Source organism: Aptenodytes forsteri, unplaced genomic scaffold, assembly GCF_000699145.1.
Source record: "Aptenodytes forsteri isolate BGI_AS27 unplaced genomic scaffold, ASM69914v1 Scaffold47, whole genome shotgun sequence".
In the NCBI taxonomy this organism is placed as follows: Eukaryota; Metazoa; Chordata; class Aves; order Sphenisciformes; family Spheniscidae; genus Aptenodytes; species Aptenodytes forsteri.
In genome coordinates, this window is record NW_008794731.1 from 2,443,522 (window position 1) to 2,465,677 (window position 22,156).

Below are 22,156 nucleotides of genomic sequence, written 5' to 3' on the forward strand. Positions count from 1 at the left end.
CTGGCGGCCTCCGGCCACCACCACCAGCACCACAAGGCGCAGGAGCCCCTGAGGGCCGCTGGGGGGCTGCTGGGGAACCATGTTGTGAGCAGCAGCAGTAGCAGCAGCAGCCCTAGCCCTAGCCCTGGAGGAGTAGTAGTAGGAGGCAATGCTAATGCCCAAACAGAGAGCAGCAGCAGCAGCAAGATGGGACTGAGTGCCCCAGAGATCACAAAAGCAGGTAACATGGGCAGGGGTGGGGGGCTCTGAGGGAGAGGGGCCCTCCCCTCCCCCCACTCCCCAGCTCCGGCTGCCTCCTTCCCTCACTGCTTTCCCCCCTTTTCCCTCTCTCCTCCTTCTCGTTGTGGCAGGAGCGGGAGTGCAAAGGGTGGTATCGATCATATGGGGGAGAGCCTCCCCTCATCATGCCCCCTCGGTGTGTATCCGCGCCTCTGCTCCCTCCCCTTTATTTTCCCTCCTCGCCTCTGCTTACTAGAGGGTGTTTTGTCATGTGTGGGGGCAGCCTCCCCGCAGAATAAGCCGGCAGTGCCCGTCCGTGACTCTGCCGGTCCCCTCTTCTTTTCCTGCCCTTGTTGCTGGAGTGTAAAAGGGCTCTCTTAATCTCGGGGGCTGAGGGAGGCAGAGCCCACCCCCTTGGTAATGGCTGTGCCTCCCATGCCGTCTGTGACTGCTCCCCTTCCCTTTCCAGGGGTGGAGGTTATGGGGGGGATTCCCTCTTGATAATGCCGCCTTAGCTGTCTGTGTAAATGCTCCTTCCCCTCCCCCTTCTCTGTTGCTGAAGTGCAAGGGGGTGTTATTAATCATGACACCTATTTCCTGTAGAGGAGGAAGCGAGGGGGGATTTCAAGGGGAGGAAGTCCCTCAAAATGCTTCGCCCCCATATCTGCCTGCCTGGATATTCCTCCCCCACCCCTTCCCTTGTTCCAGGGGCTTGGAGGGGGCATTCAACACCTCTCATTCCTCCTCTGCCCTCAAGGGGGTGTTGTCACAACACCAGGTCCCAGGAAGGGGGGGAATTCAGGCCACAACACCCCACCTTGTACAATGTCTTCTCCCACCCACCCACCCACCCTCCGTAGCTACCTGGGAATATTCCCCCTCTTCGTGTTGTGAAGGTTGTGAGGGGGATATCTGAAGGCTGGGACTAAGGGCTTACTACATGAGAATGGAGGGAAGCTGTTTTTCAGGGGAATTAAAAAAAAAAAATGTCTCCCCAGAATCTCTCTGCAATTCCTCCCCTCCCCCCATTTTTTTTTTTGGCTTTCTTTCTTGTTGCTGAAGTGTAAGAAGATATTACAGACCTTCTGTCATGATTAATGAAGCTCTTCTAGGAGGATCTCCTTAACCCTTATAACATGCATCTCAGTATCTGGCTGTCACTATTCTTTTCCCCTTTCTGTCTTCTTAGGGCCAGGACCTGGACTGTGTGTGATTGTACTTGTGATAACACCAGGCCTCATCAAGGGGCATGAGGATTATTCATGACAAGAAGCTACATCATCTTGTCCCTTCTCAAAACCAGCTTTGCTTTTTATTTATTTGTTTTTAACTATCTCTGGCTGAGGGAACTTCAGATCCAGAAGAACAAATTCTGTAATAACGTGGAGGGGTCTGCTGGTAACCTACTCCAGACCTTGCAGTACTTCTTAACTTGCCAGGCCAATGTTTTTCTTTCCTTTCACTTTTTCATATTTTGCTGTTGTTGAGCCTCCTGATCTAACAGACTTACTCTATTGGAGATGAAAGGATTAGAGGGTAACGTGTGCTGGGCATAGGGAATATATCTTATTAACGTGTCTTCCATTGCCATTTTTCCCTCCTTGCAGTTGCAGTCCTGTTGCTAAATGTGATGTCAGGCTGGGAAAGAGGTCTAAGATGATCTTCCTCCTCCCCTCCCTTGGTTCATATCAAATCTGTTTTCCCTATTTTGTCTTACTGTAGTGTTGAAAGCAGGGGTGTTACAATTAATATTGAATCTGTCAGTCTTGGGTGGGAAACTGGAGGCTTCAAGATAATGTCTCCAAAGCCATCTTTGGTTTGTACTCTGTCCCGTTTTCTTGGCTCCAGGCAGGTAGCCTGGGAGATGGAGAAGACTTGGTGATGAGGGAGGACATTCTGTCTTCGCTGGACTTCTCTTCTTGCTCATTTTCTCTGATTAACCTTGTTGTTGTTTTGCAGGAGCAGGAGGAGTGCAAGGGGGCGTTATTAATCATAACACCAGGTCCCAGACTTCAGCTCTGGATGGAGCCACCACAACGAGCACCAGCACCACCACTGCAGCAGCAGGAGGATCTGAAGTCACTGCTGCTCCAGGGACCCTCAGTCAGGGCAAATCGGTGGTTATCAGCACCATGGCGACTGCCTTGTCTACCAGGAATGGCAAGATTGGGACCACAACAGTGCAAACTTTGAATGGGAGTAACGTGGTGATGAACTCTCACCATACAGGAAGTGCTGCTTTCTCTGGGACTCCTGTGACTGCTAACCCCGCTTCTGCACCTGCTGTTGCCCCTCTCGTTAACAATGGACCTGGATCTGTGGGGAAAGGAAATACTGTTAATGCTGTTTTGCCGTCAGCTTCCAACACTGTCATCCAGACTTCTTTCCTTAATACTGCTGTGTCCTCTGCATCTTCCTCCTCGCCCACAGTTATCTCCTCGCAGCCACCACCAAGCATTGGAACTGGGGCACCTACAGTAACGCTTGTGAGGCCACCGATTCACACAGCAGGACCCACAGTAGCTGCAGCTGGTGCAGCCACTCAAAATGGGAGCAATACTGTGATCAATTCAACCATCAGTGTGGGGAGTTTTCCTGCTGTTGCTACAGCCACTGTGGGATCTGGAGTTTCCCTCCAGACGTCGCTTGTGAACAGCCAGTCTGGTTCCACTGTGCCAGCAGTGACACAGGTCATCAAATCTGAGTCTCCTAAAACTATAGTCCAGGCAGTATCCCAACAGCAGACGCTGGCTACTGGTGGCCAGCCCAGTACTACAGGGGGTAACATGATCATTGGGCAAACTATGCAAGCTGGGCTCTCCAATGTTGCTCCCAATCCTGGTGGGATACCTCCTGCAGCTCCTGGCACCCCCACGGGAATGGCTAAAGGCACTGCCAATACGGTGGCACAAAGTCTGCCGAGGACTCCAACAGCAACTACGGGTGGAATCAGAGCAACTTTGACTCCTACAGTTTTAGCACCTCGTTTGCCTCAGCCACCTCAGAATCCAACTAACATTCAGAATTTTCAGTTACCACCAGGTAAGTAAGAGGATTGAGGGGTTTTATTTTGGAAGTGTATTTCTTGCAGGAAGGAAGGTATCCAAATAAGATTTCTTGCTGTTTAATTGTGAATTGTGGAAAAGGCATTACATTTAACAATGAGAATTGTCTGGTTTTGAGTAGTAGAATAGTAGCATTCCACTACTTAGCATTTGATTTCGGGTGACCAAAAAGTCTTTTCAGCAGTAATAATTTGAAAATAATTCTGTCTAGTATCTTTGTTACAATGTGAGTGTAGATAAAGCTGCAAACTGCCAAGTGTGACAATGGAATATTATCAAATGAAATGTTGTTGTTCCATTTTCATGTAAGGCATTTTGACTTTTAAGGTGGTTTTGTCAGTAGTTCGTATAACCTTCGCGTGCTGTTCAGTTCCTTCTCTGTCCCTGCATGCCCCCAGTACCACAGAGCACTCATGAATAGAGAAACAGCAGATACAACACAAGAAAACTATCTTCTTTTGCTTTAAATACCTTCAAAGTCTGACTTAAAAACTCACAGGTTTGAAGCTTATGATGATCTTTTTAGTCACTGGAGTTCTGATACAAAAGGCAGTCTTCCTATGTCCTTACCTCACCCTGTTGTGTCTAGGGTTGCAGCTTTTGTAGTAGCTAGTCTCATGCTTAGTGCTGAGCATCTCTGGACAAGGAGTCTAGTCCTGAACTCAGTGGGTGAGTAAAAAGCAGGATGAGAAGCATTTCTTTTCTGAGAACTGTTTTGTCCCTCCGTAAATACCCTAGATTTGGAGATTTAAGGTTATATATTTGCTATTATTTTGAAGCAGGCTTGTACTTGTATCCAGTTTCATTTTTAACTGAAAATACTTGTGTGAACCTACACATAGTTTCCTGTCTTTTTAAGAATACAGCTATTACTATATATTATTACTATTCACTGTTTTCAGGGCAGTATACAAAGAACAACTAATTAAATTTTACTACTAGTACCGAATGAAATCAGTGGTGGTTGTGTATCATTTATTTCAATTGGTCTTAGTAAAAATACATCTACTGAAACTCCTAACCACCCTTAAAGCAATGCACCTGTCACATAAGGTAGATCAGAAACCATACTGTGTTACTACACACCATCTTTTCGTGTAATACACTATTTATGGTATGTGATGCCATGTAGTTTGATAAAGTCTGTCAAACATTCTGTGTATCTAAGTTCTAACTGGCATAAATATTCCTCATTTTTTTTGTGTAGAAGATTATTCCCTATATGAGTAATTTGAATGACACGTGTTGCTAATTTAAAAAATAGCAGTAAAACTCAGACCTTGAAATCCCAGTGCTTAATTTGAAGCTTGTAAATTGATAGGCTGGGAAAGCCTTATTTATTTATTTATTGCCACAGTGTTCAGAGGATTTTTCAGGTTTACAGTCTTTTGCCACGTATACCTACATTTTCACTAATACTGCATTATAAACCTGATTATGGGAAAAATACTACTGTTGAGTCCAGTGGGACCTTTTTTCCAGGTAGCTGATATTTTCAAACTGCCATAGCATACTGAAATGTGTTACCCTTAGAAGCAGCATTGCCAGTCCTTAAGCATAATTGGACCATAAATTGCTCCTTTGGAGGTCTCGATAGATCAAAGTAAAACAATATAGGTTCTAAACACTTGAGGTTTTTTATTAAGCACTTTTCTTGTCTGTCCTACACTTTAAAAAATATTTATAACTTCAAAAGAATAGCATGACTCTTAAAATAAGCAAGTATACATGACTGAATACATAGAAATTGGAAATTGGATTCTTGCATGATGAGGCAGACATAATATTGGAAAGGATTTTTTTTTAGTGGAACAGATTTTTTTTTTTAATGGCTTTGGTTTACATTTTTATACCTTGCGAAAGTAGCCAGCTTTGAAAATGTTTTGCATAAAGCATTTCTCACAGAACATTTAAGAACTGATGGATGTTGAGCTCTTACAAACATCTCAGAGGTGCAAGGGCTAAGCACCTCTGAAAGTCTAGCCACATGCAACTGCTTTAATCTTTAGTAGAGTGCATATACATTCGTAGTGAAAGAAGAATAGATGACTATGCTTTTGAAATTGTATTTGAAATTACAGTGTCATAGGCCAGATTTTTAAAGGCAGTTCGGCAGTATGAAGCTGCAACTGCAGTGCTTGTATGCTGTGCATCTACTGTATGCATCAAATTTGCATGCACAAGTTTATGTTTTTAAAAGTTAGTACTGTGTGCTAGTAAGAGTTTGTAAGACTTTGTGCATGAAATAGCTTGAGATCATACACTGCACATGTCTCTTTTTACACCAAGGTTTACAAACACTTAGAAAGAAAACTCTTACAGAAGGCTTGACCAATAAGCAGCACGTTTTATAGTTATTTTCTTACCCTGAATTGCTGTTTCTAGCTCTCCAAAATACAGTTACAGTTTCACATGTATGGAAAGCAGAATATAAAATGTTAGTAAGTGTTATTAACCTGGGACTTGAAAACTAGAAACCTTGAAAGGTTTCAGATGTTCTCTTGAAAAGCGCATGTGGAAAATAAGCTTGATCAACGCTCTTTAAAATATATTACTTTTAGAACAATGCTTTGCATTGCATCAAGGCAATTGTGCAACAAACATCGACTGAGCAAATTAGAGATGTTTGAAGAGCTAATGGGCCATAGTTGTTGTGACCTTACAGGGTTCTGGTATATTGCTTCTCAGAGAAACTGGACTATTCAGAGCATCTGTGCGTTAATAATGGTTTTCCACTACTGAGGTCTTTGAGGAAGAGGACTATTGCACTTAGTCTTTTCTTCAGGAGCCCGTGGTTGGAACTTTGTGGTCCAATTGGACAGATCTGGGTAACAAAGGTCCAAAAATAACCTTATTTATAGCTTCTTAGCAAAGACATGAAAATATTGTCAGATAATTTTCTAGGGGGTGGGAACAAAAGTTTATCTTTATACAGTGGAACGTCTTTTGAAACTATGACTGAAAATAAGTTGTGTGAAGTTCTTTGTTTTGGAGTACTTCAAGCAATAATATGAAATGTGTTGCGTACAATAATATGGTAAGAGGTAGGAAAATCGATGAGTTTGTTAAAGCATTAAGTCAGCGTTCTGCTGTTACAGATGCTCAGAAAAGTCTGCAGAAAAGTGTAACTGAGATTATGCCCTAAAATTAATCTCGTGCAATATAAGAGTTGGTAAAGTGTTTAGAGGTCATCGCTGACGCATGATAGAATAATCTTGTAAAATGACAAAACTTGTGTAATTTAAAAGCACTTTTCAAAATACTATCTTCTCCAGCAATGCTATAATACAATTTCAAAACCAACCTCTATGAGCTTATGCTTACTTTAGCAGTATTGTCAACTTGAGGGTTCAAGGATTTGGTTTCTGTCGTTGCAGATGCTTTATGTTGTTACTCTTTTCTGCTTTATTTTTATGTACAAGCATCTCATAATAAGCTTTGAAGGTGTCTGCTTAAGGAAAGGAGCAGATTGGAGAGAGTGCTGTAGGTATACAGCAAGAACAATATAGAGCTGGTAGGTCTGGATAGTTTTCTCCACTAGCTTAGGTGAAACTGAAATCTAGAAACCTTCACTTCCCCGTCTCCCTCTTTTGTTTTACCTTCTGAGTGAATGTTAGTACGTAGGAAAATTTGCTACCTTGATCCTAAATACTAACTTTTTTTTCCTGAATAAACAAGATTCTGTGAGACTCAGTCCTGTTTGAAGATAGCAGATAGGATAGGTTGTCTTTATAATTTATGTGATTTTTTTACTTCTGCGATCATGACCAGTGTTCTCATTAGCAGTAATGCAGTTGTGCAGCTGTAGTAGAACTGCTATCACAGATTTGTTTTGCTTTATATCTAATAATCAAACTCCTTTATTACTTTCACAAAACTCACTTGAATCTGCCAGTAGCTGATGATAGGGGATGAGATGAGACTACTTCATTGCTTTCTTTCTGGAGGCATCTCGTGTGCCGCTTCTGTGGTGACTACAGGATGGGCCGTTTCCCAACTGTGAAACTGACGGGGCTCCTTTAAAAATTGACTGTTCCGGAGTTCTGAACAGTACTAATGCAAATGACCTCTACAGTTGGTTTAAACTTACTGTTGGTGCTTTCTAGAAGCAAAGGGTACCTGGAAGAACACTGGACCATGGAGGATGGACTTACATCTATTTACATGTTTAAGGTTTTCTTCACGGCCTTAGAGGCTGGAAGCTTCACTTGGTGTTAAATGGAAGCTTAAGTTTTGTAGAAACCGATGATTTTGCTTGTGTTAGCTATCCAAGAAGGATTCTAACTTAGGCCTTGATTATAGTGGCTGTAGGATGGGAAAACTACCTGAACACATACTTAATTTGAAGCATGGGTTCAGGTCCTCTTGACTTGAGCAGTCATACTTTTTGGAGCTGGAGTCACTGAAAAACAACTTCCGCAGGAGTAGTTCAGTTTCCTTCAGTAAGGAGTTGGGGTGCTAGGCTGTCAGGCGAAAGAGAGCAGATAGAAAAAGGAGAAAGGCTGCAGGCTGCGAAGAATCAGACAATCTTTTCTTTGTAAAACAATTTGTGTTACTTTTTCACACTGAATGCGTCATTCTTTGGGTTACTTTGTACTTGAAACATGTACCTCAGAAGTGCCTAAAGTAACTAGGAATATAAATAGATGGGGAAATCTACAGACTTCCATAGTACAAAAAAATGTAGAAACGAACAGAAGAAATACTATGAAGTAGTGGAATGTAGTTGTTTCTATTTCTCACTGACTAGCAAGCGAGTTCAAACATATCCTGATTATAGTTTCCCTGTATGTTGCATGTGCTGCCAATATTGTGCCTGTTAACTGTGTTGGCATGGCTGTATTTTGTTAAAAATAATGTCTGTAATGCACAACGATAATAGGAGCTTCTTACAGTACTTATAGTATGTTTTACTTTCCAAGCATTTTACAAAACTTAAATCCTTGCACCATGCCTGTGTGGTTGGTAAATAAAGTAGTATGAACTCTGCTTTAGAGCTGGGGGAAGGAGCAAGTTAGAAAAGTTCTGACTTGCCCAAGGCCATGAGGGAATCAATATTTTGCCAAGATTAGAGCTTGGAAGTCCTATACTTGGCGCATAAAGTGGTATCTCTCTTTCTGAAAGATAACTGTGGATCGCTTCTGCAGAACTCTTCTGGGTGAGGGGTGGATTTTATGTTCAAATCATGCATCAGCAAAAGGAACATTCTGCTTTATTTGAAATGTGCTACATCAGATCTGCCATATGTCACCAGACTGAAAGTTGTGTTTGTTCTTATTGCAACTTTCATAATTGAGGAATCCTGCATGCTTAGCTTTGTACCCCGAAGAACTTAACTCAGAGAGCTGTGCCATAGGGTTTTTTTTTTTTGTTTTTGTTAAAATGAGCGTCATGAGGCAAACCAATGCCTTGTTTTGCGCATCTGATAAGGGTGTCTCTTTAAGTGATGGGATCTACTGGGAATATAATTGTGATTCCATTAAGCTGTGAAAGCTATTAACTTTGACTACATATTGTTCAGTTCTGTTATGGAAAATACTGTTGTTCCAAACAGCCTTTGGAAGAGCATGTATGGATTTGTTTCATATGCCTATCTACACTTCAAATGGGGTTTTTTTGGGTATCACCAGGCTTATGATCAAGGTGGTTGGTCAATGACCAGAAGTGAATGATTTATTTCTTTTGAGCCATTTTGCACTTTGCTACTCCAGAAGTTACATGGTGTTTCTGTGTTCAGTGAGCTAAACAAGTTTTCCATCTCTGGAAATCTATGTGGGTTACTTCTAAAATGCAGTGTCTTGGTTTGAGGACCACAAATTTGGATGCTGCCCAGGACTCGAATCACTTACTAACACAGGATGCTGCAGCAAAGTTAGCAATCTGAGATGAAAATGCAACAGTTTTGGGCACTGATAAGACACAAATTAGTAGGTATCACAAACTCTCTTCAAATGAAATGTTTTGGTGTATGAAGAGACTTACTATTGTTTGTCTTCTCTGTTTTGGGAAATGGTAGGTAAATAGAATCCTAAAAAAATGTAGGAAGTAGTTCAGGAATGCAGTTGAAAATACTGATATTAGCCTAAGTGGGTTTTAGCAAAGAGAAGAGACTGACTTGTGGAAAGCTTGCTTTCTAGCTTTCTGTTCTCATAAAACCTGTGTGATCAAATACTAAGAGTCTGCTTGGTAGGAGCTAGACATAGAAGTCACTTAAGAACACGTTAAACATTTTTTTGTTACTGTATGCAGTTTTTGTCAGAAATACTTGAAATCAGCATTTTTACCTGAAAATAACTATTCTTGTTAGGATTGTTCTCTGTGTTGAAACTTTATGAATGTTTATAACTCTATCTGTCTGAATGTGCTCCTTGAATTTGATGCCATTGCTTGATGTTAAAAAGAAGGCTTTTACAGTTGGAAGACAGTTAGTGTTGGAAGTTTAACTTTTTTATGTTAGGCATATTATCTCTTGTGAAAGAAGGTTTGAAGAGGTAGTGGCATGAAGAAAATAATTTTGAAAATTGTGTTTCTCACAACTAAAGACAATGATAGAAAGGAATTTTAGCATACTTAGTAGACGGTTGTTTCAGTTGTATTATGAACTGTAAAGCTGTATGTGAAGGAAAGCCAAACTCTAGAGAGAGTATGTGGCGCTTAGAAGTTACAAAGGGCTTTTTCTGTGCATGGCTACAGGGATGTTCCTGTGTACAAATAGTTGTGTGATCTGTGAATGTTGCCGAAGTTTCCCTGGTGTACTTCTGGGACCGAAGCCTCAGTACGTCTCTATCCCTTTGACAGGTTGCACACAGTTGTTTTACGGAGACAGTGGCTGTGGGGATATTCAGGCTTTGTTTTTGTGTTGTTATAAGTTGTTAATGCATTAACTTGAATTTGTTTCTAAACTAATTAAGGTCTTGCCTAAATGCAAGAAGTTGTAGTGTATTTATACTGATACAGGTTTCTTGAAAGTTGTAAAACCTCTCTTGTCTGGATACAGTTTTTGCTGTATCAGCCCTCTTGCATACTGCTTCCTCAGAAGGAAAATACCTTCTACAATAAGCATCTTTTACAATGATATGGTTGTGTCCACACTGGAGATTGTACCACTAAATTATTGTGGCAAAATGGTCCCATTTCCAGCTCAAATGTTGAAAGAAGCGTAACAACTGTACGCAGACCAGGCTGTAATTAAACAGGTGTAAAGGCTGTGTGATCGCTCATATTTCAAATTAGATGAGGCTTTTTTTTTTTTAATTGAGACCATGGACATATGAATAGAGCAAATTATTTTTATTTATTTATTTATTTATTTATTTAACCTCTTAGGACAGTTTTATCTCAGTTTAATCTGGAAACTTTTACCCTGGTTCTATTCTGTGGTAATTCCCTTCCAGAAATGCTGGTTGTCTTCTGGAGGTACGGGTATCTCAAGGAACTGAGAGACAAGTTTTTACCACAAAGCCTCCTGTCTTGGAGTGATTTTCTTCAGGTGTCTTTAGCGTAATATTTAATGTAAACTGAAATAATTGTCCTTGAAGCCTTATTTATGGCTTTAACTAAGGGTTTTTTAAATATAGAATATTTTTGGTGAGAACAAAACCTTGATTATCATCACTATATAATGGTATAGATTATCAATAATCAAGAAAGAGGTCATAATCATAAGGAATTGATACAGCTGTATCTGCAGTGAGATCTGTATAGGCAGAGTTCAGCACCTCAGTAGAGCTGTCTTAAGGCGTTGTACAAATGTAGATAATCTTTGGCTCTGTAACTGTTGTCAGGCTAGAAATAACATTTTAAAAAAGGTGAATTTCTGTACTTGTATTACCACTGATCAGAAAATTACATGTTGAACATAAAAGGCTGATTCTCAGCAAAGTGCATAAATAGGTTATAAATCCTTTTACCCAGGGACAGTCCTTTTACTGTGTATTTGTACAGGATTTAGTGCATGGTTCGACTCAGTTGCCAACCTCTTTTTGTGGGATATTGATAAAAATTGAGTAACTACTTGTCAGTGTAGAACTCTGTTTATAAATTAGAACTAAATTATGAACACCATGCATCTTTTAATTTTGATGCTTTTTTCCTTAAAATGCATTACTAAAATATTTTTTTCAGTAACACATTGTAACCAGTACCTAGACAACTAGTAACATAAAACTTGCATCAGTATATGATATTATTCTACATGGCTAGCATGACTGTTCTAAGGTTTGTATTGAATCAAGTAAGTCTCTCTAGTAAAAATGGTCTAACTTATCATTATAATTTGATTAATATATGCTTCTGAGAGTAGTTGAACTGTTAAAAGCCATCACAGTACTGTTGAACAGAATAAAGTGCATGCTGGATAGACTCTGTACAGACACCCAGAATAGATTCACTTGAAAAATGTGTGCTCTAGATATCAGAGTATAAACAAAAATGAAGCAATGAGGTGTGGTGCCATGCTCTAATCTTTCTTAAATGGTTTGAGGGGGTAGCAAGGCTGTAGTAAGCTGTCTTGACACCTTCCTTCAGTTTATTAATCAAATATTTCTGTAAGGGAGGGTTAGATTTAGTGCCTCTCTCAGAATGTAGTAACATCAGGTGCATTCAGCTAAGTGGTGGTGTGGCAAGTGGGACCAGTTGTACTCACATGAGTCAGAAGTACCAACTCCAAGGAGTAGCACTGAGGAATTGCAGCATCTGTGGCAAAAGAGTCAACGAAGGTGACCAGAAGAGTATTTGCTGAGGGATCAGTGGAGGAGGTTGGAAGAAGAGATCTGGAGTAGGAAGGCTGAAAGTGGCTAAACTGTGCAGAAGTTTACAGAAAAGCATGAGGAGCTGTTAGTTTTTAATAAATATATGTGCAGTAATGTTTGCAATAGTATTAAGGGTGGATTGGAAGAAGAGGCAAGTGTTCATGCCATGAACTTCCACCTCTTACTTCCTTTCATTCTTCCTTTTTTCCAATGTATCATTCGGTTTTCTTTCCTTCCCTCTCCTCCATGGGGGAGGGGGAGAGAAGGCACTAATTATTTATAAATGTTAGTCATACCCAGTCATTAAGCTTAGTCATTACTCAGGACTGTGCATTTGATGGTTAGTAAAAATCAAAAGGAGACTTTATTTTATTTAAAATCTTTCTGAATTCAAGCTTACAGGTGTGAAAATACTTTTATTTCTGTGTTCAGGCTAACTGAAAAAGCAGTGCTATTTAATAAATGTTGCTATCAGCCAAATGACATGTAATATCATGTCCATGCTTATAGTTTGTATTTGAACTCACAGGCATAGTGTTTGGCATACTCTCAAAGCAGAATAACTTCTGTGTCGGCAGTGAGAGAGTCATAAAATCGCAGGCTGTTCTGCAGAGGAGGATTTGAAGGGAATGTTTCCACTGAGGCTGCCCTGGGTAGCTGTCAGTCAGTGGAATTGTCTAACGTTGGGTCTTCACAGCTCCAGGTGAAAAGGTAGCATCAGCAAAGGGTTTTGTCACTGCTAAAATTACAAAGGGTATATACCTAGAGTAGGGCATTCACAGTGGGGACAAATTAAAGAAATGCATTTTTTTTTTAATGGGTTTTCATGTACTTAGTTGTTTTAGTGTGTTGCTTTTTGAAGGAAGATAAGGTGGATTTAATGCATTACTCCTCATTAAGTACTTGTGTGCAGGCTGTGGTAAATGCAAAGTAGCTTGCCTATTCCCAATTCATCAGCTGCTTGAACAGAGCTAATGTTGATATGCCTTGGTATAGGCAAACTGTTTGCCAGAAATGAAGACTAGTTGAGTTTTAAAATCTCCTATTTAGAATAACAGATCAAAAGAATTAGTGACACTTTATTTTGTGTCTTCCTTTCTCAAAAACAAATCCAATTTTGGTATAACTGCGTTGTTGTTTGATGTTAAGTATACTGAAATTAATGGCAGAGCTAAATCTGAATCACTTTGAGATCAATAATTAAAGTAATTGGTTTAGCTCCTGATAGTGTTTTTCTTAGTTCTTTCTGCATCAGACTAAAGACAGATTTGTGTGATGATTGGGTTGCAGTTTGACAGAGCGCTCTGGTGTTTTGGCTTTGTATGCTTGACTAGAAAGGAATGTTAACACACTTTCAAGGAATATAGCTTTCCAGAAAAGTCAAAATAGTTTCAAATCACATTGTTGTTGAAGCCTTTGTCAATTGTTGCTATATAATAGGGCACATTTCCCAGAACACTTCCAACACAGCTTTTCAACTGAGCAGGTAAGACTTTTTCCATATGGGATCACTGTTAAATACAGTGGTCTTTTGGCACTCCAGCATGACATTATTCCTTTAACTATATTCTTCAGGCTTGTGAATCAATACTTTACAAATGATTCACTTCTTCACTTTTTAGACAGTGCAGTTGAGTTCTGTAGTTTGAAATTGAATTCATGCATAGTAGGAGTAAGCAAAAGCTTTTACTATGAAGTCGAGTCTCTTTTTGTCTTTTGACTCTTTAGTAAGAAAAAACAAAAGCAGTTTTTCATAATGTGAACTTGTGTACTTGGTCTGTACAAAATACATTTTCTGTGCACTGCAGTCAGGATGATTTTTGAGAGTATTTTTTCATCTATGTTGGCAATAAGGTAAATCAGCTGTTCAAGAATTAGTATTTCACAGACCATAACCATTAGTTGTGATCTGTGATCCGTGTGTGCAGATTGGGTGCGTGGGGGGAGTGATGATAGGCAAATGAAGTGACGTGCTGTAGTAAACTAATGCTGTATCAAAACTTTTAGGCATTGTACCTGGGTAAAATTTGACTTTATTCCAGAGTGACATAAGTTGAAAAATGAAAGGAGTGATGTGCTTTTGCAGCTCTGTAGGAAGTTCTTGTCCAAAAGTCTGTGCCATGCCAATCTTCATTATGGTGTAAAGTTTAGTGCCTGTCAGGAGAGACTCCAAGTGTTTTGTATTAGAGGTGCTCTGAAGCAACACCTGACAGTCATGTTTTTTCATGCCAAGTTGTAGCTCACCTTAAGCACAATGGGAACTGAATCAGGAGCTTACAGGCACCTGTAAGATGTGTTCGGCATAGCATGTACTGTGTGCTCTCAATACAACTGTGTGCAAAACCTCGGCATTCATTGCTTTAGGGTGCCCGTTACTCTGAAACAAGATGTGAGGGAATCTGGTACAGTATCTCAGGTTGCTCCAGTGTGCTGGACAGCTCTATCACCGCCTGGCAATTTTATGACCTGTAGACCTGCAACTCAGCAGGGAACATATCTACTACTAACTCATGTTTGTACAGGCTGACCTCATCCGTGCCAGTGCAGTGCAAGCACTTCTGGAGCAGGTGAAGTCACAGGTAGTGGTGGGTTTATTTTCAGCTACCTGGTTTCCAGGAGCTGATACCTGCACTATCTAGACTTCTCCGTAAGCATTATGGTTATCCTTGTGGAGCTAAGACACCTTTGTAGAAATCACAAACCAACCACATTTATTAATGAAACTCAAGAGCCTGGATTGCTGATGGTGTCAAAGACTGGCAAGAAAGTTCAAGTTAAAGTTTTTTCTGGATTTGTTGTGCAGCACAGATCACCTGAGGTTCTAAGCACCTAAACTAAGACAGTGCATCTAATGTGGTGGTGCACATCTCTTATCAGGTACAAAATAATGTGTCTTCAATAACATCTAATCCACAGCTGTGTTGCCATTTGAATTTCTGTGCTGTTCATCTTGATTTGTAATCACTGTTTCTCATGAGTTGGTGTATAGGTTGTCCTTCATGAGCTGCTACACATCTGCTGGTTTACTACAGATGGTCTTCTTTGATGTGTGTAAATAATTCTAAATCTGCTAAAAGTTGTCTTGTGTTAGGGAAGATTCCCTTAATTACCCAGATTTTCATGGAGCTCCAGTGGACTAGTAGACTTTGTTAGGTTCTTCCCTCTTTTCCTGGCCTTTCATTCCTATAGAGTGAGAACTTTTCCAGGCGGGTCAGTTATCATAAGAGGAGGGATGGTGGATTGTTGGACAGTGTTGATGTCGGTACCAGGTTATCATTTCCTTTTCTGCAATAAGTGACCCTATCATATATATCACTTCTGCTGAAAGTTCTTCCTGTAGTTTGTGTAGGCAGCTATCCTTTTCTCCAGCTGTCTCTCCAGTATTCTTCTAGCTTTTTTGTATTGGGAAAATCTTAGAAACTTTGTCCTTTTATAAAGGTTTTTGTCATTCCAGGGTCTCGGTATAGTCTGATCCAATCATCTACAGAGCATTGACTCATCCCCTTTGCTTTATATGGGTTTTGTGGTGTGTATGATATCAACTTGCATAACCTTACAGACACTTGGTTTCCTTTTTGTTGCAACAGAATCTCTTCTGACAATACAGAAGGGATACTATTATAAAGCTTTCTTCTGCTAATATGGCACAGTCCGCTTATTATTACTGTCAGATTTTTTTGCCATGTCAAATGTTTGCAGCATCTTGCCACAAATGAGTATGTGCTTGAGAGCTTAAGGCACAAACTGCTTTGACGTTAAGATAACCTCTTAGTGAACTTTCCTGGCAAATCTAGTTAGGATTTGAAGATTTGTCAGATGTCGGTCGACTTTATGATCAATACATACAATTTCCTACACCAGAAGCATCAATCCTCTAGTTACTCTTTCAGGACTGGACATTCTTTCTGAACATCAGCATGTGTGCGTATTAAAGGTGATTCTTTGCTGCCTAGCAGCTCTCCCTGATCCTAACTGTTTTTTCTCTGGAAATAAAGTTTAGTTACTTTTTTACTTTAAGAAGTAAGAATTTTTTGCATGTTTGCATTTTTAATAGTGAATATGATTTTAGAGTACATGTGATCAGACTTTCTAGGAAAAATAAGGCATGGAGATATTTAAAATGGCCAAGTTTTATTGTCACTTTTTTCTAATTGAACATTTCCATTGATCTTTATTAGCTGTATGGTCTCAAACAGCAATTCATCCATTTGTGCAACAAAAATCTGGATGGTAAACTTGAAACAGAAAGATATTTTTCATCCTTACTTTAAATATGTTGCTGAATTTAATTAGAGAAGTGAGATACCTTGGTACAATTCTAGTTGTCTTCTGGTACCTGGTAGTCATTTCTGATCTGGTTCATACAGCATTTGCACCCTTATGCATTGGAGTTTGAGATTATGATACTTTAAAATACAAGTTTTGGAACATAAGAGAAAGAAATGTTTGTTTTCCTACACATGTGGCTGTCAGCCCCTTTGCACCCTTGCATTGGAGTTTGAGATTATGATACTTACCTGTATTTAAATATTTAAAATACAAGTTTTGGAACATAAGAGAAAGAAATGTTTGTTTTCCTACACATGTGGCTGTCAGCCCCTCCTTTTTTCCATGTCAATGAATGAAATCAACTGAGAGATAGTGTATGTATGGAGAGGGGGGGCTGTTATAGTCCTACATTGACTTTGTTTAGAAGCGGGAAATAAATGGGGCTTTCTTTTTAATTCTTAATCAAGTTAGCTCCAGTGAGTTTTCTGAACTTCACGGAAAATCCACTTAATGCCAGCTTGGGTGTAGTTTTGGGTTAGTGAGTTTCTTTTTTAGCTAATTGGGTTGGAAAAGACTCTGTAGTTGGGCTGGGGGAGAGAAGCAGAGAGAGCAGCTCCATCTCCCTTTTTAAAGAATTCTCAACAAGGCTGGAGAGGTGTTAAGCGTTCAGTCAAAAATTACTTGCCTGCGCACTGTATTACTAGTGAAAGTCTGCACAGAAATTTCAATAACAAAGTTTATCACGATCTGAGTTTTTACACTTTTTCTGAAATCACCCATATACTAACAAGATATAATTTCAAGCGGGTAAAATGTCTTATATCATCATACCATGATTAAAGTTTATGCAAGACTAGTCTGATGTTTGTAATTGTCTTTATGTTTGTATATAGCCCATTAGTGTGCACAGCAATTTATCTATCAGTGGTAGATGCTAACTTAAAGACTTGTTAGAAACTGTATAAATTGAAAATAACTGTGTATCAAATATGAGTGCAATATGAAAACTATTTAAATAGGGACAGATACGAATGTAGCTTTGTATGAATTACTTCTTTATTATGACTTCAGTACTTGAGGGAAGGTTCAGACTTCCCATAGTTAGAAATCTAGCAGGATAGTGCTTAGAGTCAGGGTTTGAATTACAAATGATTGTTTTGTCTGTCTGCTGCCAAAAATTGAACTTTCTTGATATGTTTTCTAAACCTCACATTAATATGCTTTTCAACTGTCTGTTTCAGCAGTTGTGCTATGTTAATGTGTAGGCATGTTCTAATTTTGCATGTAGCTCAGGGAGAATATTTCATTGTTCAGATACTGTGCTTGCTCTTCAGGGGTAGTCAGCCTTCATTTTGTGGTTATCTCCCTTCTTTTCTCTCTTTTCTCATTCATGTTTTGAGGAATAAAACAGTGAGTTGATGCTACTGGTGTCCCAAGGGGTGGTTGTGCTGTTGCAGGATACTAATGCATAGTGCAGACCCATTCTAGAGCCTGATGCGTGTATTGAGCTGGAGACTGGAACAGGTAGCATAGAGCTGTCGGTGTCTGATGCTATAAAGGTTCTCATATGCAGGTGAGTTGCTTTGGGTTGGCAGCGTCAAATAACTTCAGTCACTTTTGCACTGAGAGAAGTTTAGAAAACAAACACCCACTGCCCCCAACCCCAAAACTAGAGTTAGTATCTCTTATGTTGCTTCTGGAAGGAAAAAATATGTAACTAAAGAATTTGGATGGTACATTAGCCCTAGAATACCCTAGGGAACCCCAAAAATGGTGAACTTGAAGAAAAAGTTTCTTACGGGATGTCAGTATAATTCTGTGACATTTAAGGGCTTCTGAAAGCACAGGCATATATAGTTGCATTGGGCCTTTTCAATTGCTAGAAACTAAATGGTAATCAACAAGCCTTAATATTTGACATTGACTTGAAAATAGCTCCTCTAATCAGACTTCCACTGTACTGAAGTTTTCAGTTATAATAATATTGAAGATTTCCACTGATTCAGTGTTTAGCTTCTTCAGCTGATTATTATGAGGGATGACAAAAATGGGCAACATGAGTTCATTTCCCAAGATTTTATGTTTGCACATTGGAAGAGGATGCCAAGTTCTGTTTGTGCAGGAATGAGCTTGATGTAGTAGCAGGTCACTCTAGTCTTTAAAATGTTGAATTGCTCTGTTTTTTGTCAGTAGTCCCCTCCCCCATAGCATGAGGCTGATGGTGAGAAAGTAGTGATGGTTCTAATGAGCAGCTGACAGGATCAAGCTCTGTATTCACTATTCAGGTTTTTAAATTTCTTGTAAGCTGTGGTGGTAGTGTATGGCTTTTCCATTTTAATGAAAATGCCTTCTCCCTACATAAGTTACAGGAGCAAAGACCTTTCTTCTTGGGATGGCTTGGAAAATGTTTTTTTGGACTTGACAGCTAAACTAAGAGTATTTATTTCTACAGTCTGCAAGATTATAAATAAGCTTTCCCTTTCCTCCTTTCCTACAGAAAAACAGTTTGAGAATATTTTTTTCTAGATATAACTCTTGTCCATAGCACATTGCGGTCCCACCTTAACACTATTATAAAGTCACAATGGAAAGTCACCTTTTTGATGTAAACTAGTTTAACGTCTCTCAGTGACTCTGCTTCATTAAAAGAGAGTTAATGTAGAGAATGTAAGGAAAAAATTAGGGGCAAATCAGCTAATATAATCTGGTTTTCTTTTGAACTAATTTTTGTAGAAATCAGTATATGGATTTTTGCAGTTCAACACTAATTTTCAAACAGTCCAAGAAAACTGTTTAAGGTGTTGTCTATAAACATTTCAGCACTTCATCTGAATAGAAAAGCAAAAAAGAGAGTTAATGTAGAGAATGTAAGGAAAAAATTAGGGGCAAATCAGCTAATATAATCTGGTTTTCTTTTGAACTAATTTTTGTAGAAATCAGTATATGGATTTTTGCAGTTCAACACTAATTTTCAAACAGTCCAAGAAAACTGTTTAAGGTGTTGTCTATAAACATTTCAGCACTTCATCTGAATAGAAAAGCAAATAAAAGCTTGATTCTTTTGAAGTAGTCATGCTCTGAGATGCCATAGACCAGATCTCCAGGTATTGTTGGGGAGCATGTATAGGCTTCTTATTCACTGAACAACACTTAAGAAAAACTTTCTGATTTCAGTAGTGCCTCTTGGTTTTCATGGTGAAGTTCCCTCCTGTAGTTTGTTGCTCAGAAAGTCTAAGTAATTTTGAGTGCCCAGTTTGTTTCCTTAGGTGGCTTTTTCAGAGCTGATGAGGTCCTGAGGCTCTCATGAACTGACTACTGAGGCATGCTGAATGAATGAGCTCTTGAAAAACAGTTCATGTTGTCCAGATCCTGTTTGTGCCTTCAAGAAAGAGAGACTATCATCTGAAAATCTGCTTGTTAAAAGCTGGTTCCCTATAGCTACCCACCCAGTGGGGTTAAGTGTATTGAACTGAGTGACTGAGCAGGGAATGACTGCCTAATTTCCCTCTCCATTCTGTTTTTCTTTTGGGGTGTAACATGGCACAATGCAGTCTGTTGCAGATGCACATGAGAAAGATTATGATTTTATAGCCACTTTCATTACTAAATTTGTTATGGGAAATTAATTTAGAACTTAGACAATTGTGTTCTTGTTGATGGTGAAACCTATGTTTGATTATATTGCCCCCCACCCCCGCCTTAAAGAAAAACTAACAGGAATTTTGCCTAATGACAAGATTTTCTTTTATTTGCAGTGTTTCATAAAACATATTTCTTAGTAAAGAGCAGGTAGGATTTTTACATGATTGCTAATTTTAACCTCTGGTCACATGGAATTTTTTGGTTGGGGCAAATACGACTCATTGTGTGTTCTGAGGCACGCCATATGAGCATTTTGATAGAGAAAGAGTATTTCTGTAATTAAGGTATTCTATACAAAATGTGATAATGCAGCTGGATATTTTGCTTTTATTCTAAACTACTTTTGTTAGCTGTGTAGTCCTTCAACAGTACATTAATTCCACATGTGTCCAACTTGGATAAAAAAAACCTGAAAAAATATGTTCTTTTGTATTGAAAAGGGTGTGTGTTTTCTTGACCAATTTCTTTTTTAACAGGCATGGTCCTTGTGCGTAGTGAGAATGGGCAGTTGCTGATGATCCCTCAACAAGCCTTGGCGCAGATGCAAGCACAGGCACACGCCCAGTCTCAGCCTCAAAATACTATGACTCCTCGTCCTGCTACACCTACCAGTGCTCCTCCAGTGCAGATATCGACAGTGCAGGTTAGTTCAGTAATTTGTAGTGTTAAAAACTGTAAGATTTTTTTTCCTGTGAAGAATACACCAGAAAGTAAGGTATGATGTTAGTGACTTGAAGAAACCATTGATCAACCTGATGCTATACAGGCTCTTCCACGTGGCATAGGCATTGTGTTTTGTTCCTAATTCTGTTACAGTTTGGCTGTTACTCATCAAAAATATTTTTACCTAGCTGAATGGCATGAAGTTTAAAACTGTTTAATATAAACACCATTCAAGACCATGTATGGTTAACGTGTAGAACTCTTTTCCCCAAAGAATCATTGTAAGATAAAAAAAAAAGTGGATATGGGTATATGTATACTGAGATCATCACAGTGCATTAAGTTAAGACTAAAAGTCCTTCTCACAGTTTTATAGTGGTCCAGATGCGTTCTTTTGTATCTGTAGTAATGGCAACTACCCAGAGACAAAACACTAGATAAGGTAGATTATATTTAAATATAGGATCTAATGTGTTTGGTTTTTTTGCTCTTCCCCAGGCTCCAGGAACGCCTATTATTGCACGACAGGTGACACCAACTACTATTATCAAGCAAGTGTCTCAGGCTCAAACAACAGTGCAACCCACAACAACGCTACAGCGTCCTCCTGTTGTGCAAGTGAGTTTGTAGAAAAGTAATGTATACATGAGATACATCAGTTGTTAAGATTAGCTGAAAACCTGCTTTAGACTGCCAGAAATACAGGAAATATAATTGCTAAGTGCATGGAGGAAATGTATTTTGGATTATCCTTTCTAAAACATTTGCAGATCTCAAATTACTTTATATTTTGGATGTATATGTATAATTTTTTAATATGTATATTATTATTATTTCATATTATACCTACATGCATATATATTTAAAGGTATCCTTAGTTTGTATAATCACAGAACTAACTAAAACAAAATGCTTTTATGCTTTCTGCTTCAAGAAAGTGACACCAATTCCCTTTGGATTTGGAGCTGTGATGTTATTCCTGTGGTGGATCTGTAGTCCTCTGAATTCTGCAGCAAAATTTACAATTACAAAAAAAGACTGCACTGGTAGCCTTCTCTTTCACAAGCCTTCTCCCTCTTACACGAGTCCCTGCTTTGATCTATGTACTTAGGGAGATTCTGATAACTCAAGGATAAATAGTGGTGTCTTAGTATGTGGGCTCTCTTCTAATAGCCTGGCCTGTATTAATGATAGGCTTTCTTGTAGATTTGTTGTTTTTTTTGAGGGGTGGTGCTGTGAGTTTAAAACACAGTGCAAAAGTGTGAAATTCTCCACATGACTTCTAGGCAACAGTGATAGAATATGATTGCTGTTGCCTAATCTGTGTCATTGTGCTTTCTTCATCCTTTGAGTAGACAGGATTAGAGAGTTTTAATTTAAAACATGCAGGTTTTGCTATGCATCCAGTTAACCTTTTTCCCCTGAGAGCGCCTTTGCCTATGCCAGTGATCTTTCCAGATCTAAGAGTTAATTTACCTAACTGAGTCTCCTTAATTTGCACTGCTGTTATAATGGACAAAAAAAAAAAAATCATTCCATTTGTGTATT

General features: G+C 39.2%; 1 protein-coding gene across 1 annotated transcript in view; it reads left to right on the forward strand.

The window, feature by feature from the left end:
* Positions 1–95: 95 nt before the first annotated feature.
* TAF4 (TATA-box binding protein associated factor 4) overlaps positions 96–22,156 on the forward strand; it is a 38,294-nt gene continuing 16,233 nt past the window's right edge. The window contains exons 1-4 of the mRNA XM_009273921.2: positions 96–220; positions 2,179–3,261; positions 20,422–20,588; positions 21,107–21,226. Coding sequence (XP_009272196.1) covers positions 187–220; positions 2,179–3,261; positions 20,422–20,588; positions 21,107–21,226 — 1,404 coding nt within the window. The 5' untranslated portion in view covers positions 96–186. The remainder of the gene's footprint in view (positions 221–2,178; positions 3,262–20,421; positions 20,589–21,106; positions 21,227–22,156) is intronic.